At 41.5% G+C, this 18,076-nt stretch overlaps 1 protein-coding gene across 2 annotated transcripts; it reads left to right on the plus strand.

Moving 5' to 3' along the window:
- On the plus strand, positions 1-10,813 carry LOC120514104 (ATR interacting protein). 2 transcript variants are annotated; one of them, XM_039734234.1, is made up of 13 exons: positions 1-274; positions 1,535-1,620; positions 2,620-2,790; positions 3,416-3,531; positions 3,824-3,984; positions 4,956-5,054; positions 5,523-5,652; positions 6,406-7,131; positions 7,654-7,796; positions 8,349-8,440; positions 9,293-9,376; positions 9,641-9,887; positions 10,368-10,813. In XM_039734234.1, exons 1-13 carry the CDS (start codon positions 1-3, stop codon positions 10,427-10,429), a joined length of 2,391 nt encoding a protein of 796 aa, XP_039590168.1. In that variant the 3' UTR covers positions 10,430-10,813. The 2 variants fall into 2 exon arrangements, with proteins under 2 accessions (XP_039590168.1, XP_039590169.1); XM_039734235.1 differs by having other exon boundaries at positions 1,538-1,620.
- The last annotated feature ends 7,263 nt before the right edge of the window (positions 10,814-18,076 follow it).

Here is an 18,076-nt window from a genome sequence, read left to right on the forward strand (position 1 = left end):
ATGGCGGCGCTGCCCGGGCCGCGCAAGCGGAGCGGCCCCGCGCTCTGCGGGGACAGCGGCGCCGCGGCCGCCCCGCCCGCGCTCCGCAACGTCCTTCCCCCGCACAAGCGCCCCAAGAGCGCCGTGACCGGGATCGTGGACTTCGGGGACAGTGATGACTTCACGGCGGACGACCTGGAGCAGATCGACATCCTGGCCTCGCAGGCGCTGTCGCAGGACCCGCCCGCGGGACACGCGTGGGGAGCCGCGGAGCTGCCCCGGGGCCCGCGGCAAGGTCGGTGTCCCGGCGGCTGCGGAAGGTTTGGTGTCCCTTTAGGAAGCGCAGAACGGCCTGGGCTGGCAGGGAGCTCCAAGCGCATCCAGTGCCAGCCCTGCCATGGCAGGGACACCTTCCACTGTCCCAGGGGCTCCCAGCCCTGTCCAGCCTGGCCTTGGGCACTGCCAGGGATCCAGGGCAGCCACAGCCTCTCTGGGCACCCTGTGCCAGGGCCTCACCTCCCTCACAGGGAGTAATTTCTAATACCTAACCTAAATCTCCGTCACCGTGAAGCCCCTCCACCTCGTCCTGTCTCTTGTAAACAGACTTGCTCCATCTCTCTTGCAAGTTCCCTTAAGGGAATTGCTGCTGCCTGCTCCCCTGGCCACCCGCACCCCACGGTGTCAGAGGGATGGTCGGGATTCGGAGGAATAACGAGAAAAACAATCCCAGCAGGAGCACTGCACTGATCTCACGGCACCAGGAGCCCGTGCCAGGGGTGTGTGCGTGGTAATGCCAGCCTAAGACGGGGGTGTGTGCATATTAAATGTGCCAAATAAAAAAACCCGAGCTTCCCAAACTTTCAGCATGCTGTAGGTATCATATTCTGGTAGTAGCATGGCTTTCAGATTATTTTTCCCTCTTAACTTTCATTAATAAATGCATAGCATGCCTTGTATTAACAGCTGACTTTCAAGCTTACTTTGAAAGAAATGAAACCTGGGCTTTCTTCATAATGAACCTTAGAGAGCTTGAATAATCTAAGTATGTTTTAGCAACCCTGACATCTGTCACCTCTCCAGGAGATTAAGTTTTCAGTGAACACTTCTTTGTGCATTAACTGAAGTTATCTCAGAAGAAATGCTTGCTTTTGCTGTGTGTTTTAGCAACCCTGACATCTGTCACCTCTCCAGGTGAATAAGTTTTCAGTGAACAATTCTTTGTGCATTAACTGAAGTTATCTCAGAAGAAATGCTTGCTTTTGCTGTGGTTCACCTTGCTGGTTTAAGATATGAGATGATCTTTAAGGTCCCTTTCAACCCAAACCATTCTGTGATTAGAAATTTGAAGGGGTAGGGGTTCTTCTGTTATAAGAATTGATGCACAAGCACTAGCACTGTTCCTGGGGTGGCTGGATGAGGCACTTTACCTGTTTGTAATGACAGCAAAATACTAAGATAATCAGATGTGTGCAATGACAAATAACAAAGCCTTGGTGTTGAGTCACCGGTGATGCACATTCATCATCTGTGCTTCAGATTTTGCTTTTCCCTGCAGCAGGAAGCAGAGCAGAAGATGGCCTGATGAGAGATGCATTCCAGTTTGAAGTGCTGCAGACACAGCATGAAGAAGTCAAACAGAAGGTTGGCAATATCCTCCCTTCTCCTCTAAATATCACATTTTTTTTAGGAGTAACTGAAAGGTGGGGTAAATCCAGTCCCAAGCATTTAATTCTAATCAAGGAGATCTAATCTTTGTAATCCAGGGGTGTGTTAAAATCTTTGTACTAGAAACAAGTCTAGTAATAGTAAAGAGAGCAGTATTTTATTTCTTGATCATTTCAGATTAGCAAATGCTAATTTTTCAGTTTTATTTGTCCCCTAACAAATAATTTCTCTGCCCTGTCAGCCAGAGTTGTTTCGTTCAACTGGAAAGGTTTGAGAAAGTGACATGACTTTGGAGTGACTTTATGTTACTGTTCCTTCGGGTGGTCATTTAGGGAAAGATACTCTGTTTCCCTCTCTCCATTCTCTATATCTTTCCCAGCTCTGTTATATCCACCTTTATCAGGGAGTCTCCTACCTGTATACCATATTAAATCCTAATTTCATAGTTGTAGAGAAGTGTCTTTCTGATCTTTTCTTCTTGTTTTTCTGAGTAACTTCTTTATTGTCTCCCCAAAGTTTTGTCTCTGAGTGGTACTGGCTGCTCAGGAAGTTTGAGAGACTCAATGTCATGAAGATTCTGAGGGTGGTACCTTGTGTTAGAGTGCTTGTTGGCTGTGCTGATGGATGTAGTACTGTAATGAACAAATTATCACTCCTGTCATCCAAACAATGAATGAATTATTGATGTGTGTGAGTAGAACACTTAAAAAAAAAACAACCAAAACCAAAACATAATTGCAGAGAAGGGGAAAGAGAAGGATGATCCTATCATTTTTAATTATGTTCAAGAAAACAGTAGCTGAGCATGATTTAATCAGAGGAAGATTAGAAGCAGTGTGTAGAATTTCCATGCTGGGTCACCAGGAGTGTTTTTCTCCCTAGAAATTACAAATACACCTAATTTTCAACCACATACTGATGCAAATGCATACTTTTGGCTATATCCATCCTATAATGTAACTCCTCTGTTTGCAGCTGAAAGAAATGCAGGATGAAATTCTCACTAAAAATGGAGAAATTAAAATTCTGCGTGACTCAATGCAGCAGATGGAGCATGCTATGGAAGAACAGAAAAAATCATACCTGCTACTGGAACAGCAAAAATCTCAGATTTTGAGTGAAAAAGAAAAAGAGTTCTCCAAAAAGGTTTGTTAATGTCAGTTACCTGCAGATGACATGCAGATGCTGATTTATGACTTAATATCACAGACCATTTTGACAAATGTTCTTCAAAGGAAGAACATTTGTGTGAAATTTGTGTGAATTTCCACAATGCTTGCTTTTATTTTTTTACCTAGAAGAAAACATTTGAAAGAACTTTTTGAGGGTTTTCCCCTGCCAAAGTAAAGGAGTAAAATTGAGCTGGTAGAGGTTTTCATTTATTTATTGCTCTTTTGAAGCCATCCCAAGAACCTTGCAATTGGAATGTGTGTTAGAGTGGGAAAAAGTGACAGAAGATGCTTGGTGGCTCTGATCAGATTGCTGTTCTTGTTGCAGTCATCTCTGTGCTCCCTGAAGAGGACAGTGGCTGCTTTTGCCCAGTTGGCTCTGCAGCCTCACTGGAGCCATGCTCTGCGTGGCACTTGCTCTGTCTTAGCCACTCACAAAGGCTTCTTGCCCGAACTCCTGGCACTTGGCTCTCAGGGTTAACTGACTGACATTCCTAAAAATGGAGATCTTGTTGATTTGGAGTCTCTGGTAACTCAGTTGCTCTGCAGTTGCAGCACTTCTGAGCTGGTAACAGTAAAACTGCCCTGCACTCCTCTTTCAGCTACAGTCGCTGCACTCTGAGCTGCAGTTCAAGGATGCAGAAATGAATGAATTGAGAACACGACTGCAGAACTGTGAAAGAAACAAACACCTTTCTCAGGCAGTTCCAGCAACGAGGTAGGGGGGTTGGAAAAGGAATTTGTGTTCATTTTTGCAATACATGTGCGTAAACTATTGAAGAGGTTTTCTTTCTTCATGTGACTCTTAGCTCTGTTGTTGTTTAAAAAAATACAACAAAAAAATTTGATGACATCTATGGAATTTGCTCAAAAAAGAGCCTTGTACCTGTGACAGAAATTCAAAGAGTTTACAGTGAAGTATCTCTAAAACATCAAACAGTTAAAAGAAAATATATTGTTGTTTAATAAAATAATTACAAAATAAATACTGATTTGTCTCTCTATCTTAGCCCTAAAAAGAATCTTGTGGTACAAGGGAAATCAGAAGCATGTTCTCCACAGCCAGAAAGAAGATCTTTTCCTACAAAGGAATCCTTCAATGCTGAAATGTCCACTAGGCCATCGTGTTCCTCAGGAAATTTGATGTCCCTGACTACTTCAATCAAAGAAGGTAAACTCATGTACAGCTTGCAACATTTTTAGCGACATGTGAACATTCTACATTAGAGAAGTTATTTCATGACTGAACAGTTGCAGTCAGTTTACAGTTATTTATTTTGGTTTTGGTTAGGTTTTTTTCCACTTTATACCAACTGGAGTTAAATAGCCATGACTGAAATTTGCATGAAGATCATTTTAATTGATACCTTAGTACCAGATGCCAAGGTGTCAATGATGAAGTGGCCAGTGGCTGCAATAAAAAACTTTATTGTGTGATGAACTAAAACACCCAAATTGTTGATCTCTCTTTTCTCATTGCATAAAGAATAGGAAATAATTTGCCTGTTTCTTGGTCTGCTAGTCAGGTAATGCATCTTTTGCATTCTTGTTCTAGTTTTGGGGATTGGATTTTAAAGGGTATATATTTAGCCATATTTAAAGAAGCAACTGAAACAATGTACTCATTTCCTGTTTTATATGTAGGGCAGTAATTCTCACAAAATTCTATCTTGAAATTCATTGAGTAAACCTTAGGAAATTAATGTCTGCATATATTTGAAGATTGCTATAATATGAAGCAAAAGTAGTGGGTTTTTTATAGCAATGGGAAATAATAAATGGAACAAATGTGGATATCATCAACTAATCCTTACTTGAAGAGTCATGAAAAATCTGAGATGTTCCTGTCAGTTACAGTGTTCATTCTAAAAATATGAGCAGTAGGAACTCCAGCAAAAAGAAAAAAATGCAGTAGCCTGAAAGCATTAGTACTCCTCTTGTTTGTTATGGTAACAGCAGTTAATATGCCTATTTGTTTGAAAAATACATCTGTTTACTTTTTTTCTGAACTCTGCAAGGCTTTTGGCCTTGGTTTGCTTGGTAATTGTGACATATAGAGATGATTAAAGTATTATCTAACACTGTGGCTATGTGTAGAGGAGGGGTGCAGATCTGTGTTCTCCCAATCCCTGTTTGTTTCAGACAGGAAGATAACCCATCCTGAAGTTTCATCCCTGAAGCAGCACAAAGCAACAGGAAAAAATTGTTCCTACCACTCTGTCCCCAAACGAAAAACACAAGGTAATATCATTCTGATAATGCAGAAATAAAGCCAGGGGAAATGTACCTTAAAAAAACCAAAAAACAACACTATAAAGCATTTTGAACAGTCAGCTCCAAGAATTCTTTAGGGTACTGTCTTAGTTACAGTTGGCAGTGGAATTGCATCACATAATTTCAATGGCTGGAGTGGAAAATGGAGGGCAAGTCACCAGAACAGCTGGGATATGTGATCACCTGGCTCAAGCTATTTTGCTAATATGGGATCATAATTAAAATACCTCTAAATATAACTTGGTTTATATTTATATATATCAAGTTTATTTTTCTGAAAATCATCCTCCTGTTAAGAAAGAAGATTGATCATGACAAAACCAAACCAAATTTGAGGTTGCGAGCACTCTCACAATAAGACTTATCTTCTGAAATACTGATTTTTTTTGTTGATGATGGGAAAACTTCTCTAAAGAAAATTCTGTATCCTTCCAGGTTCCATCTTGCTGAATGCACTGATGAAGCAGCCCATAGTCCCTGGGTCACTTCTAGGTTTCTGCCACCTTCTCAGTAGCGACCCTGAGCCTCTCCCTGGAGCTGTGTTGCCACCCAACTCTTTGGATATGTAAGTTTTATTTGCTTTGTTAAATTGTATCTGCCGTGTTCAGCGCAGTGGCATTCTCTGTACTAAGAAACACTTGGTCATGCAGGACAGCTCATTCCCTGTGGTAAATCATGCTCTGCTTAGGCCATTTAGTGCAAAATTTGGAACATCGTTCTGTATCTTTGACTGTCATAGATACTAAACACTGGAACATCACTAAAAAATAATTAGGTTAATTATCAGTTAGGGGAAGGCACAGAACTAAACTTAAAAAAAGCTGTAAGCAGCTTGCATTGCAATGAGGGAAGCACAGAAACATGATAATGAGTTAAGGGGGAAGAAAATGCTGAAGATGTGATCAAAAAGTTGGTTTTATATCTTCAAAATGTAAACTGTGTTCAAATTGTAATGTACAGTTGGTGTGCAACTTTCCAAGATATATTTATATTTCCTGGTAAAGCACTTTAAATATGAAGATTGGATATGAAGTATAATGGTTTTTCACCTTACAGAATTAGACTGTAGCTTCTGAAATACCTTTGCTTTTCAGATAGGTTATTTTATTAGTAATGAAACCTAGAGTGCTTTGAAATGGCTCTTCTATGCAGCCATCAAGGATGATGTCTTTCCCCCTTTATTTCCTATATTGGAAACAGACATCTCTTAGTACTCTGGCCTTTCTATTATTCAATTCATAATATGGATAACTCAGATTTCAAGTCTGTTCTCTGCCTTTTCTTGTGAAGCATTTCCCTTTTTCTTTTATTTGGACAGGAAGCCCACACAACTCCCCAGCAGCAGGACAACTCAAGAAGGAGTCACTCCTCTTGTATCCCTGCAAGAAGCTCAAAAACTGGCAATAACAGGACTGAACTTGATTGCTCTGGATGAAGGATTACCTGAGGGAAGCCCAGCAGAGGGCCAGGGAGGGCTCCTGCCCCTCACACAGAGCAGGATCCAAGGTGCTGTGCACCTGCTGCCCTTGGTGGAGCACCACGTTGGTGCCTTCTGCCGAGCGCAGCAGCTCGGGGACGCGCCAGGGAGCGGAGCTTGTGGCACCCACCCAACTGCTGCTTCCAGAGCCAGCACAAACTCGGGCTCAGGCAAGGAGGACTTCAGGCTGTCCCTTGAAGAAACTACTCTCGTGTCACTGGGGATCCTTTATTATCTGGTGTTCTACAGCTGGGATGTTGTCCAGACATTGCTGTCTGCTGAAATGGGAAACAGTTCTGCTGCTGGAGATGAACAGGTTTCCAAGATGGACAAAAATGTGTTGTGTGACAATCAGTGTGACAATAAAGAAGAGAGCAGGACACAAGGAGGGCTGCCTCCACAGGATCCTCCCAATACTGATGGAGCTCAACATTCTTTGTTTAAAAAGCTACTTCAGATTTTAACTTTTTCTGCTGCAAGGGGTTCCCAGACTGACAATATCCTGAGCCAAAACCTTAAGGTTTTGGTAAAATTAGCTGAAAATTCAACTATGGACTTGTTAATAAAGTAAGTCAGTAATAGCTTTAAAATTATTTCAGAGTCTGCTGTTTAGCAGTTTTCATTCTGTTAAAACTCATCTGGGCAGCTTCCACTAGAAGTTGTACTATGTATGAGAGAAATCACATCTCAGATCATGTTTGAGAAGCTGCTGAGGATCTTTCTACTGCCTTTACTGTTAATGAGTATAATAATCATCCCTGATCAGTAACATGATGATGTTCAAATGAAGCAGATACTGTTGCCTCATTGAAAGTGAAGAAGCTTTGTAATATTAATTTTTGGGGTTTATATGATTGCTGGGAGGTGGATAAGGAAGGAAAGCACAGGATCTCATTCTGGCAGGTAAAACTGCTAGTGTGAACTGTAGAGTAACAATGTTTTCCAGCATACTTTGTATTTATGACAGATAATTTGAGAGCGGGTATGTTCTGAATAGCTTAAAAGGCACAAATTATGATACTGTCTACAAAAAATACATTTTTAACTTGTAACTGCACTTGCCTTTTCTAACCCGGTTTTGTTTTGAAGTTTCCAGCACTTGCTGAGTAGCCAGGTGCTGCAGCGCTGTCTGCGGCCCGACACCCCCGTGCCTGCCGTGCTTCTGACTGTCAGACTCCTGTGTGCTCTTGCTCAGCACCACCTGCTGGTTGCTCAGCTCTGTTCTCATTCAGGTAAAGACTGCAGGAGACAGAGAACTGTTACTATCACTAACAGTAATGGAAACAGGCCTTGCTCTGAGGTGCTGAGACCCCAGAAAGCAAAAAGTCTGCTCTGTTACCTGAAAACTTGTTTTCTGCTTATGATTTGGAGAGTGTTTGTCCTGTGGTATCTGTCTACAAGCAGTGCTTTTGATAGCCATTTTAAAATCACTTTCTAGATTGTGTATTTAAGGTTGATGAGGAAAAAGGGGCTTTGGAGGAGTTTTGAAGTTAAATTTATCTGCGCTCATGGCACTGCTCAGAGATTCCAGTACTCTGCATGACAAATTATCTCTGTTCAGTTCCTTATGAATAAACCAGGACAGGATTACCACAAAGGCAAATATAAAGTTTAGAGATACCAATTTCCTCAGCACTGCTGAAGATGTAGGAAGTAAAACAAGAAGCTGAGCCTGTACCATGAGCCCTAGGATAGAACTCAAAATGTTTTCTCACCTGATGGAATTAATTTTTGTCATGAACAAGTGGCTGATTGGAAAAAGAACAAAGTTCTCTCTGTTTCAGACACCTGCCTTCTCCTTGCACTCTACATGTACATAACATCAAGGCCAGATAAATCAGCATCTGAAATGCTTTGGCTTCAGCTGGAGCAAGAGGTAACCACGGCTGAGTGTCCATGTGCTCTTTCCTCCTCCTTCCAGCTGGGGGAGTGGGAGGAGCAGAATAGTGCACAAATTGTCCCAAAACAAGTTCTTTCTCTAGCTGAAATACAAAACTGCAAGTATGGGCTTGCAGTAAGGGATTACATTGATTTTTGAAAGGACCTGCTTGAAACTGAATCAGTAACTATCCTTGAAGAGACCATTGGTCATAATAGCTTTTCAAGTCACTGAAAAAACCAAGGGAGATCCTAGGATGGCTGCACTGTTCAGCACTAAGCTTTATTTTGTTTTTAGAGCAGTAGAAGAGTAAAAAGAAGCAAGACTTGCATTTCATTTTGATTGTATTTATTACATTTAAGAGGCACCCTGTAGTGATTTAGGATTTATATTCCTGGCATTCAATGGAAATGCTACCTTGCTGTTTAAGTCGTGGTTATATACAGAAAGAATAGCCTTTAAACCTAATTTGTGTTGTTTGTACAGACAGAAGTGACAACAGACTTGTTTGAGGTTCTATTTGCTCTACTTCCCTCATTTTAAAGAATTTTGAACCCTTTCCATTACACTTTTAATATAACAGTGCAGGTGGGGGTAAACACATTATTTGTATGCAGTGAATTAAAGGCCACTGACCTTGTCAGCCTCACTCATCAGAAAGTTGTGAAGGTTTCTGTGCAAGGCAAATTCTGTCTATAAAGTGTTAGAGGGGAAAAAAAAAAACTTGTACAACTTTGAGGGTAAAAGACATCAGGTATTAGGAGAAAAAAATACCCCAAGACTATGTGAAACTAGCAATGAATTATCATAACTTGGCTCTCACTCTAACACAGCCTGTGTTTGTAACAGACAGTGAGGCTCCTGACACGCTGCATGTGGTGCTCCAGACCAGCAGTTTTATTTCCTGGCACAGACTGTCAGTGCTACCTCGAGGTATGTTCACCACACTCCCCCAGTTTAACCTGCTGACAAGTTCCAAGTACTCAATGCTGAAATTGCTTTTTGCCCCTTTTATTTTTTCTAATGTAGAGAAAGAAAAGTGTTCTGTACTTTGATGACACCTTCTAGGAAGCTTCCTTTGGCTTGCTAGAAAATATCCTGAAATTTGAAAGTTTGAAGAGATGAAGCATATTGAAAGAAGCTTTCTGCTCCTATATGTTTGCTTTGTATATTGAGGCACTGTTTTTCCTCTTGCAGGTGGTTAAGGCACTAATTGTGATGTTGCACAGACAGTGGATGAAGATTAGATCTGAGAGCAGCTTGTGTGCACACAGGGAACGAGTTATTCAGTTTTTACGGGATGCTGTTTTACTCTTGCACAGCCTGTCTCAGAAAGATAAACTGTTCCATGAACACTGTTTGGAAGTTCTCCATCAATACGACCAAGCTATGCCAGGAATAAGAGCCATTCTCAAAAAGACTCAAAAACTGAGTGCCTCTGAAGGTAAAAATTAGTCAAATGTTAGCTTTTCTCCATGTTGCAGAAATAAAAATTTCACTTCTGTCACTTTTCTCTTTTGACAAGTACCACAGCTGGTTGTTGCTCAGACCTCTGGAAGGAGTTTAGAGTGGATATTAGGAATAAATTCTTCCCTGTGAGGGTGGGGAGGCCCTGGCACAGGGTGCCCAGAGAAGCTGTGGCTGTCCCTGGATCCCTGGAAGTGTCCAAAGCCAGGCTGGATGGTGCTTGGAGCAATCTGGGATAGCAGAATGTGTCCCTAAAAAAGGCATTAAAGACAAGAAGGGGAGAAGTTTGTGTGATAAAACACAAATCTAAACCCCTTTTTGCATGGACCCTTCAAAAACTTTATTTGCTGTAGTCTTCTACCATCAGTATGTTCTAAAATGCAGATACCAGCCATAATTATACTGTATGAAGCAGGAAAAACAAAATTCTCTGAAAGATTACTATTTTTTATTGCAGAGCTGATTTTGGATGAATTGTATCCTCCTGAGCCAGAAGAGCAAGGAACAGACTCCAGCTAGCCAACAGTAAAGATCTCTGTCCTTCCTCATCTGAATCATCACTGCCAATGTAAATGTGAACTTTGAATCATCCTTTTAAGTGATAATCTTGGGTTGCACTCAAACACAGCACAACTAGGACACATTTCTCTGTTGTAATTATTTCACTGCTGTCTAAATGTAGCTGAAAGCAAAGGAATTTTGATGAGAGTGATACTGCTGTGCAAACTCATGACTGCTTATGACTGGTTCTGGTTATGAATTCCATCCTGTATGAAACCACTGTGAATGGAAAGGAAATTTCTCTCTATTCTCCATTTTACTGTGGCTACAGCTGAATTGATGGTGCTGAATGTGCTGAGGTGTTTGGCATCACTGCATTCATATGAAAGCCTTTTGAACACACTTGTGTCTTTTGTAGCTGTACCACTTCCTTGTGTGACTTCCAGAATTACCATATTGTTAATATTAGTAAACAGTTTATGGTGATTTTAAAATTCCTTCTAGAAATAACTTAATTGGCAGTTCACTACAGGGCTTCGAATTTCTTGCTGAGGATTGGTCATCTGAGCTCAATTTCATCAATCTCCTGAAAGAGTAATTACTGAGATGCCAAAACAAACAATACTAGAACTTACATTTTACAGTTCCCCTTAAAAGATTAAGATGGTACTGTTGAGAATTGCATCCTAGGCAATAGAAGGATTTTTAAGTGTGTGCAGAATGACTGGGATTTTTGGTCATGATGAAGATGAAGGAGCCTCTCGTTGCTTGGATTCAGCACCAAAGGTTGGAGGAAGAGCTGCTGCCCCACTCTTTGAAGTGTGCATGGTCCTCACTCACTATCACACTGGGCTGCAGAGGTCATCAGCTGAGGGGAGTTATTAAAATGAGCCCTCAGGTGTGTGTGTTTAGATGGGAGAGCTCTTTTTCACTTTCAACAGACACTTGGCTAAGAACAAGCCTGGATCCAGGAACCAGGAGGACAAGAGACTTAATGAGAGTGGGAAGGAAGCCTTTGGAAAATTCTGTTCTCTGGTCATGCCCAAAATGCTGTGACCTTTCCTGCAAAGAGCCCAGTCCAGTGGGCTCAGCAAGCTCCTGGCCTGGCTCTTGCTTTGGAAGAGAACTTTCCTAGAAATGCCTTTGCAGGAAGAATTGGGAAAATAATCCAGCACCTCCAGAGGGCCAAAGCTGTTTCTTCCCCCCAGCCTGGGCTCAGCCTCCTCCTCTCTGAGCAGCAGCTGCACCAGGCAGGGCCAGGTCAATCCTGTGAAACACAAGCTGCCAACTGCTCCTCTCAGTAACAGGTTTCAAGTCCCTTGTAGCATCTGGAAAACTGCCATGTTCCTGCTGAAATGCACCAAGGAAGGATGCACAGGCACAGAGCAGCAAAGCCTTCCAAGTCTGTGGGTGCTTGCATGGTCACAACCCTGTAACTGTCACCAGGCCCTGGACAAGACAAGCTGTAGATATCAGTGTGACAAAAAACATTTGACTTGTCTGTGTAAAATAAATAAATAACCAAATAAACAAAGCAAACCCCCCCCCAAAAAAAAAAAAAAAGGAGGGAAAAAAAAAAAAACAAAAAAAACCCCAAAAAATAAAAACAACCCCCCCCCCAAAAAAAAAAAAAAAAGAGAGAGAGAAAAACAACCACCAAACAACATTTCCTGGTCTTCAGGATTCCAAGATTAGAGAGAAGACCTGGAAAGTGCATGTATAAGCCCTTTCCCTCCTCAAAACCAAAATAAACATTAAGATGATTCCTTAAGAACAACCCAATGAGCAGGAGCTGTGGTAAAGCAGTATCTGGCCATGAGCCTGCTGTGAGAGGCAAGCTTAGAGCTGTCCTAACAAAGATATGACACTCACAGTACCTCAGATATCCCAAAATGCAGCGATCATCAGTTTTCAACCACTCACCACTTAATTTCTCTAAACTATTTAAGTTTCTAGAGATAAGAGACATTTAACCCATCTGGGTGAACAAACCAAATGAACTGTTAAGAATTTGGACAAAAAACAGTTCCCTAAGGAATGCCAAAATGCTGGAGCAATCCAGTTATAAAAAGTTGTTTAAAAAAATTCCTGGCTTCCTCTAAAGGGTGTGTGTATGGCAACTTGGAAAAAGGGAGAAGTGGATTATTGCTAAACTTTTATATAAACAAGAGTTATCTCTGGAAAAAAACTGGTAGGAAGACTCCTAACTGTTCCCTCCTGGCTCTGCATCCCTTCCCATCCACTCCCTCTAACAAAACAACTCCCAAACCATGTACATTTACATTCTCATTTTCTCCCAACTCTGGACTTTAAAGTAGTACAACCCAGGCTCCATACACCAAACAGACCCAATCCCCTACACTTTGACTGGCAGGAATCACAGTAACATCATGTTATTGTGAAATTAAACCACAGCTTTTAAAACTGAAGGCATTGTCTGTTCACATTCCTAAGGAAAAAAGAGGCTGTACTCCCCTAAAGAGAAAAGACAGAAAAGAAATATATTTGCAGAACCACCATAATTATTTAAGACATTTACAGTGATCAACCTTGTCAGGAATATTTTAAGATTGTGCTGACCTTCAGCAATTCTTCCCTTTTTACTTTTTCCTGGAATTTTTCTCAGGATTAAAAAGATCCAATTGTGTATGCAACAGCTCATCATCCCTGATCATCAGTTCTTCACTTCCTGAAGAATTCCCACCATAGCAGCTTTTCATTTCCACACCATGTTACAGATAAGCTGTGCCTCTGTATTAACTGAGAAAAGCAATTTACTCTGGCATCAAGCACAGGCACAGGACTGAACAATGAAGTACTGAGCAAAGGAAAGCCACCAGGCATGTCCTACACACAATTATCACATTCCTCAGCAGCAGCCACCCATCTGCTTCCTTGCCCCTGGGGATGGCAACCAGGGTTTCCCCTTGGCTGAAAGCTGAGCTCACCAGAGCTGCTTTTTCCTGCTCAATGAAACCTTGCTCAATTCTACACCTTGCAGATCATTGCCTTGGTGAGGGTAGAAGGGGCCTCTGCAGCTCATCCAGCCCCCAGCTGAAACAAGAGAAGCCAAACAACTGCTTTGTGTCATGTCAGGCCTCAAAATCCCATCTTTTTAAACCAAAAATACAAAATACCTCATCTTGTAGCACACAACATCCCTGACCTCAGTTGGGTTTATTCATATTAATCCCACGAGTCAGCTACTGCTTAAAAGCCTGTGCTAAACAATTAGAACAAAGTCATCCTAACCACTGAATGTTTTTGTTACAGTATGCAATATCATTTATGGGTATAATGGCCAAATGGTTACAGTTAGAGCAAAATGCAGCAGTTCTGCCTGCACAGTGTTATCTGCTGTGAATGTAACAGCAAATACAAACTTCCAGTGTAAATTGTTAAAAAATGTACATTGTTGATTGTAATTGCTTTAGCAGAGTGATAAGAAAAGGTGATCTGTGATCTCTGCAAAGATCTACAAACCCACTGTGGCTGAAGTTTAGCAAAGTGCTTCCAAGAGCAAGGGCCAACACCTTCACACTTGAAGTGTGACTGCCAGCACTGCTGAGCCTGGACTAATTTGAAAACGTAGTCCTAAAGCTTGTCAGTGGAATAGTTGCTTAATTGCTTAAAGGCTTTTGAAAATACCCAGAGGAAACGGCCACTTTATTTTCACACACGGTCAGAATGTAATAACCAGTGCCTGTAGAGTGTCCTAACAGAGGTAACACAAACAGTAATGTTTTACTTATGCATTAATCATGTTGTAGGTTGGTGTTTTGAGAATGACCGATTTGTTTTGTTAAAGAACCTCATAGCACAGCTGAGCTGCAACCCCTGACCAACAGTGTGAGAATGACATCCTTCCTGATTCCAGGGGCAAGGGACCACCAGAGAGTGAACCAAAAATGCCACTGCAGGAACAAGAAGTGTTAGAATGAAAGGCTGCAGTAGCTGGTTTGAGTGCAGTAAGGGAAATGGGATATCAGAGGTTATTTTATAATGGCTAACTGGCCCTGAGGTAGGGGCTGCCTTTGCAAAGGACACAATTCCATCAGTGCAGAAGCCTGAGCCCTTGAAAGGATAAAGTAACGTTTTCTGCAGCTTTCTCTCACCTTTCAGGTTTGACTCATGCACTTTTCCCCCTCCTATATGGCTCACTGAAAAGCTGTAAATCTGACCAGGTTCCTGTGGTACAGGCTGCAAAAACAACTAGATATGGTCAAATGATAACCAGAGAAAAAAAAAACAGGCCCCAAACTACTGGCTAAAGCAAATCTGGTGAGTTATTACAAGTGCTGAGATATGATACTGAGTTTCCATACTTGGAAAAAATAAAACAGGCAAGAATTGCTTGTTTGGCAATAATTGAAGTTTCCCCCCTCCTGTGTGTCCAGCTCTTCCCACACAACCCTGCCATGAGTTTTAAATGCACGCCAAGTTTAGTACTGGAAAAATTCACACTACCACAGACAACTGCTGATTAAACATTATGAAAACATAACCAGCCATATTCCTCACCTAACCCTGGGCTCCCAACTTCTCAGTTCAGCCATTTTCCCTCCTATACAACCCTTAGCTGCAAAAATAAAGGGTGAAGGTACCTTTGAAACCCCATTGTTCCTTAAGGGAATCTGCAGGTTTTAATCAAAACCCAGGTTCTGCTCCTCAGCCCTGTGTGCACAGAGAGGGGAAGGCACACAGCTTTCCTCTGAGCACTTCTCTGCCTGTCACTTCTCAAACTCAGCCACAGGTGCACCTGCTAAAATTCATGGGAAAAGAGAAATAGATGAACTAAAAAGCAGTGCCAACAAAATCTTCACAAATAACTGGTGTCATTTCTGTCATAAACATTAATTATGTCTTCTAGATTTAGGCTTTTAGGAGCATGCATTTTGTCTGCTGCCCCCAGTCAACTAAGAGAAAAGGTGAAATAGAACTGGAAGTGAAATTATTTATATTGCACCTCCAACACATTATCAGCCTGCAGCTGAGACTCCAACAAAATCAAAGAGTAACACTACAAAACTACCCAATTATTATGGGGTTTTGATTGGGTGTTAGTGGTTGTTTTTTTTTAAATTTCTGTGTTTCTCCATTTGTTTTTCTTTTCAATGCTACATTAGAATATAGCTGGCAATTCAAGGCAATAATGCTATTACACTAAACAATTCACTGCTGTGTGCAGTCATATGAAGAATACTCTTAACCTGCTCAAAGAAAACATTTTCAAGTGAAAGACTAGTAAGTCAGGGGTGTGAATACAACCTAAAACATTTTTATCAAAACTATAAAATACACAAACACTTTAGCAAAAACATTTTTAGACAGAGCAGAAAGCATCACTTACCTCATGCTGAATTGGTCAATTTGATGAATGAGGCACAGTACTTAACACACAAGTTTAAACAGGTTGAGAAGTATTTTTAATGGAATTACAGACTTCCTTAGAATCAATCCTTTTGGACTTGCTTGGCAGCAGTCTGTCAGAGGATCATTATGCAGCTTACACTGTCCCTGCTTTATGCTGTGATCTGTAATTTTGGCTAGACTTCATTCTCCACCACCAAAAGTGATATTCATGACACAAGGTGACCTGAAGGACGCTCAGTAACACGAGCTGTCAAACACATGAAGGAAAATGGAGCTTTGCAGACACACCCCTAAATAATACTCAAAATGAGGCTAAGAAAACCAAGTTGACAGAATGTACTTCAAACACTGAATTTATTACAAAGGTGCATAGAGTTTATGCCATTTGGTTTGAATACTTATGTTTAACCTACAAACAACATACAAAGCGAGGTTACAGTATGTAACAAAAGCAACAATGATTATCTAGTAAATTCAATATTCTACTGTCTTTAATTTCACAAAACATTTCTGAAACAAAGGCACTTACAGAATTAAAAAAAAAAAAAAAGATATATCAACATTTAAAGTCTTAGCTCCTTTCCTCCTCCCTACAGCACTGTGGAGAACAAGTGGGACATGAAGGCAACAGCTACTGGGACTGACACACCAGCATTGCTTCAACTAAAAACTTCTGAATCATCTCCATCTTTTCTGTAACCATCCCATTCTCTTCAGTACTTGAAAACAAACTTCAACAAGGCTGCAGGGCAAGAACCAAATAAAATTTGGTCCTACACCTCATTGTTAATGATGATTAATGCACTAACAGTAAGAAATTAATCATAATCTGAATTATTTTCAACTGGACCATTTTCTTCTTTCAGTAAGTTTTGTAACTGAATTAGTAATAGTATTGCTAAGGCAGTTCCTTGTACATGAATGACTGATCTCTTCACTCGTACATAGCCATCATTTGCACATGTCCACTGATGAAAGGTGTCAATTTTCAGCTCCTTAACCCTACCCCTCATCTCCCACCACCCCACACTGAGCAGTGGCAATTCAGGGCCATCTGTTTGGTCTGTACAACTTCCCTCAAAAAACCTTGTATTTGGGAATGTCTCTTACTGCTGCCTCCTTACTTTCCTCCCATCTCCTCAGGGATGATGACTGAGCCATCCTGCCATGAAACTGCAGATTTCCCTCTCACAACCCAAACATGACACTGTGACTGACATGAGCTGCTCCCTTTGTCACACCTGGGGGACAGAAGAGCAGGGCACAGTGACCACCTGAGGAAGCCCCACACTGGATACCTGTGCTCTCCCTGGCCTGGCAGCACACAGACTAACAAAGGTGCTGGGACAGTCTCTGTCCTCCTCCTCCATCAATAAGCACCACGGGTAGGATCTGTAACACAGGATTTATTTCTGCTCAGTGCCCTCCTACAGAAACATTCCAGATTTCTAAGGCAATACTTCCTCCTCCATACAGGAAACACCATCCTTTTTTGGTTGGCCAAACATGACACTGTGACTGCCACGAGCTGCTCCCTTTGTCACACCAGGTGGGGGACAGGAAGAGCAGGGCACAGTGACCACCTGAGGAAGCCCCACACTGGATACCTGTGCTCTCCCTGGCCTGGCAGCACACAGACTAACAAAGGTGCTGGGACAGTCTCTGTCCTCCTCCTCCATCAATAAGCACCACGGGTAGGATCTGTAACACAGGATTTATTTCTGCTCAGTGCCCTCCCACAGAAACATTCCAGATTTCTAAGGCAATACTTCCTCCTCCATACAGGAAACACCATCCTTTTTTGGTTGGTCCATGTAACATCTGACAGTGTAATGAAGTTTTGTCCAATTCCTCAGCTGACACAGCAGGAAAGAGGAACACAGACACAGGATACACAGATAAATGCTCTGTAAGTGCCTCTTGGCACCATTTAATGCTATTGACTTCAACACGCAGAGAGGTGTAACAGAGGGGCACAGGTTGTCATGAACCCCAGTGTAAAAACTTTAAACAAGTTTCTTCTGAAATGCCCTGAAAACTTTCTTTAAAAAAAAATCTGAATAATCCAGAAATAGACTCAAAAAATCAGAAAGGGGAACAAGGCTGCCTTTGACAACAGCAACTTCCACCCACTCTGTGAGGTAAAACAATGCCACCAAACAATAATACACCCAAATGTAGAATGACAGGACAAATGGCTCAATGGCCTTTCTAAAAAAGTAAAATCAGTGTAAAAGATATGTTAAAATTATTTCAGTGATTATGTCACAGTGATACATGCAAATAACTACA

Source organism: Passer montanus, unplaced genomic scaffold (genome assembly GCF_014805655.1).
Source record: "Passer montanus isolate IOZ18808 unplaced genomic scaffold, ASM1480565v1 scaffold9, whole genome shotgun sequence".
NCBI lineage: Eukaryota > Metazoa > Chordata > Aves > Passeriformes > Passeridae > Passer > Passer montanus.

Bases quoted from the DNA above. Each gene is read 5' to 3' on its own strand.
- LOC120514104 (XM_039734234.1), top strand. From the start codon at position 1: ATGGCGGCGCTGCCCGGGCCGCGCAAGCGGAGCGGCCCCGCGCTCTGC. The intron at 5,055-5,522 runs GTAATATCATTC...GTATCCTTCCAG, and splicing joins CCCCAAACGAAAAACACAAG to GTTCCATCTTGCTGAATGCA. The intron at 7,797-8,348 runs GTAAAGACTGCA...TCTCTGTTTCAG, and splicing joins TCAGCTCTGTTCTCATTCAG to ACACCTGCCTTCTCCTTGCA.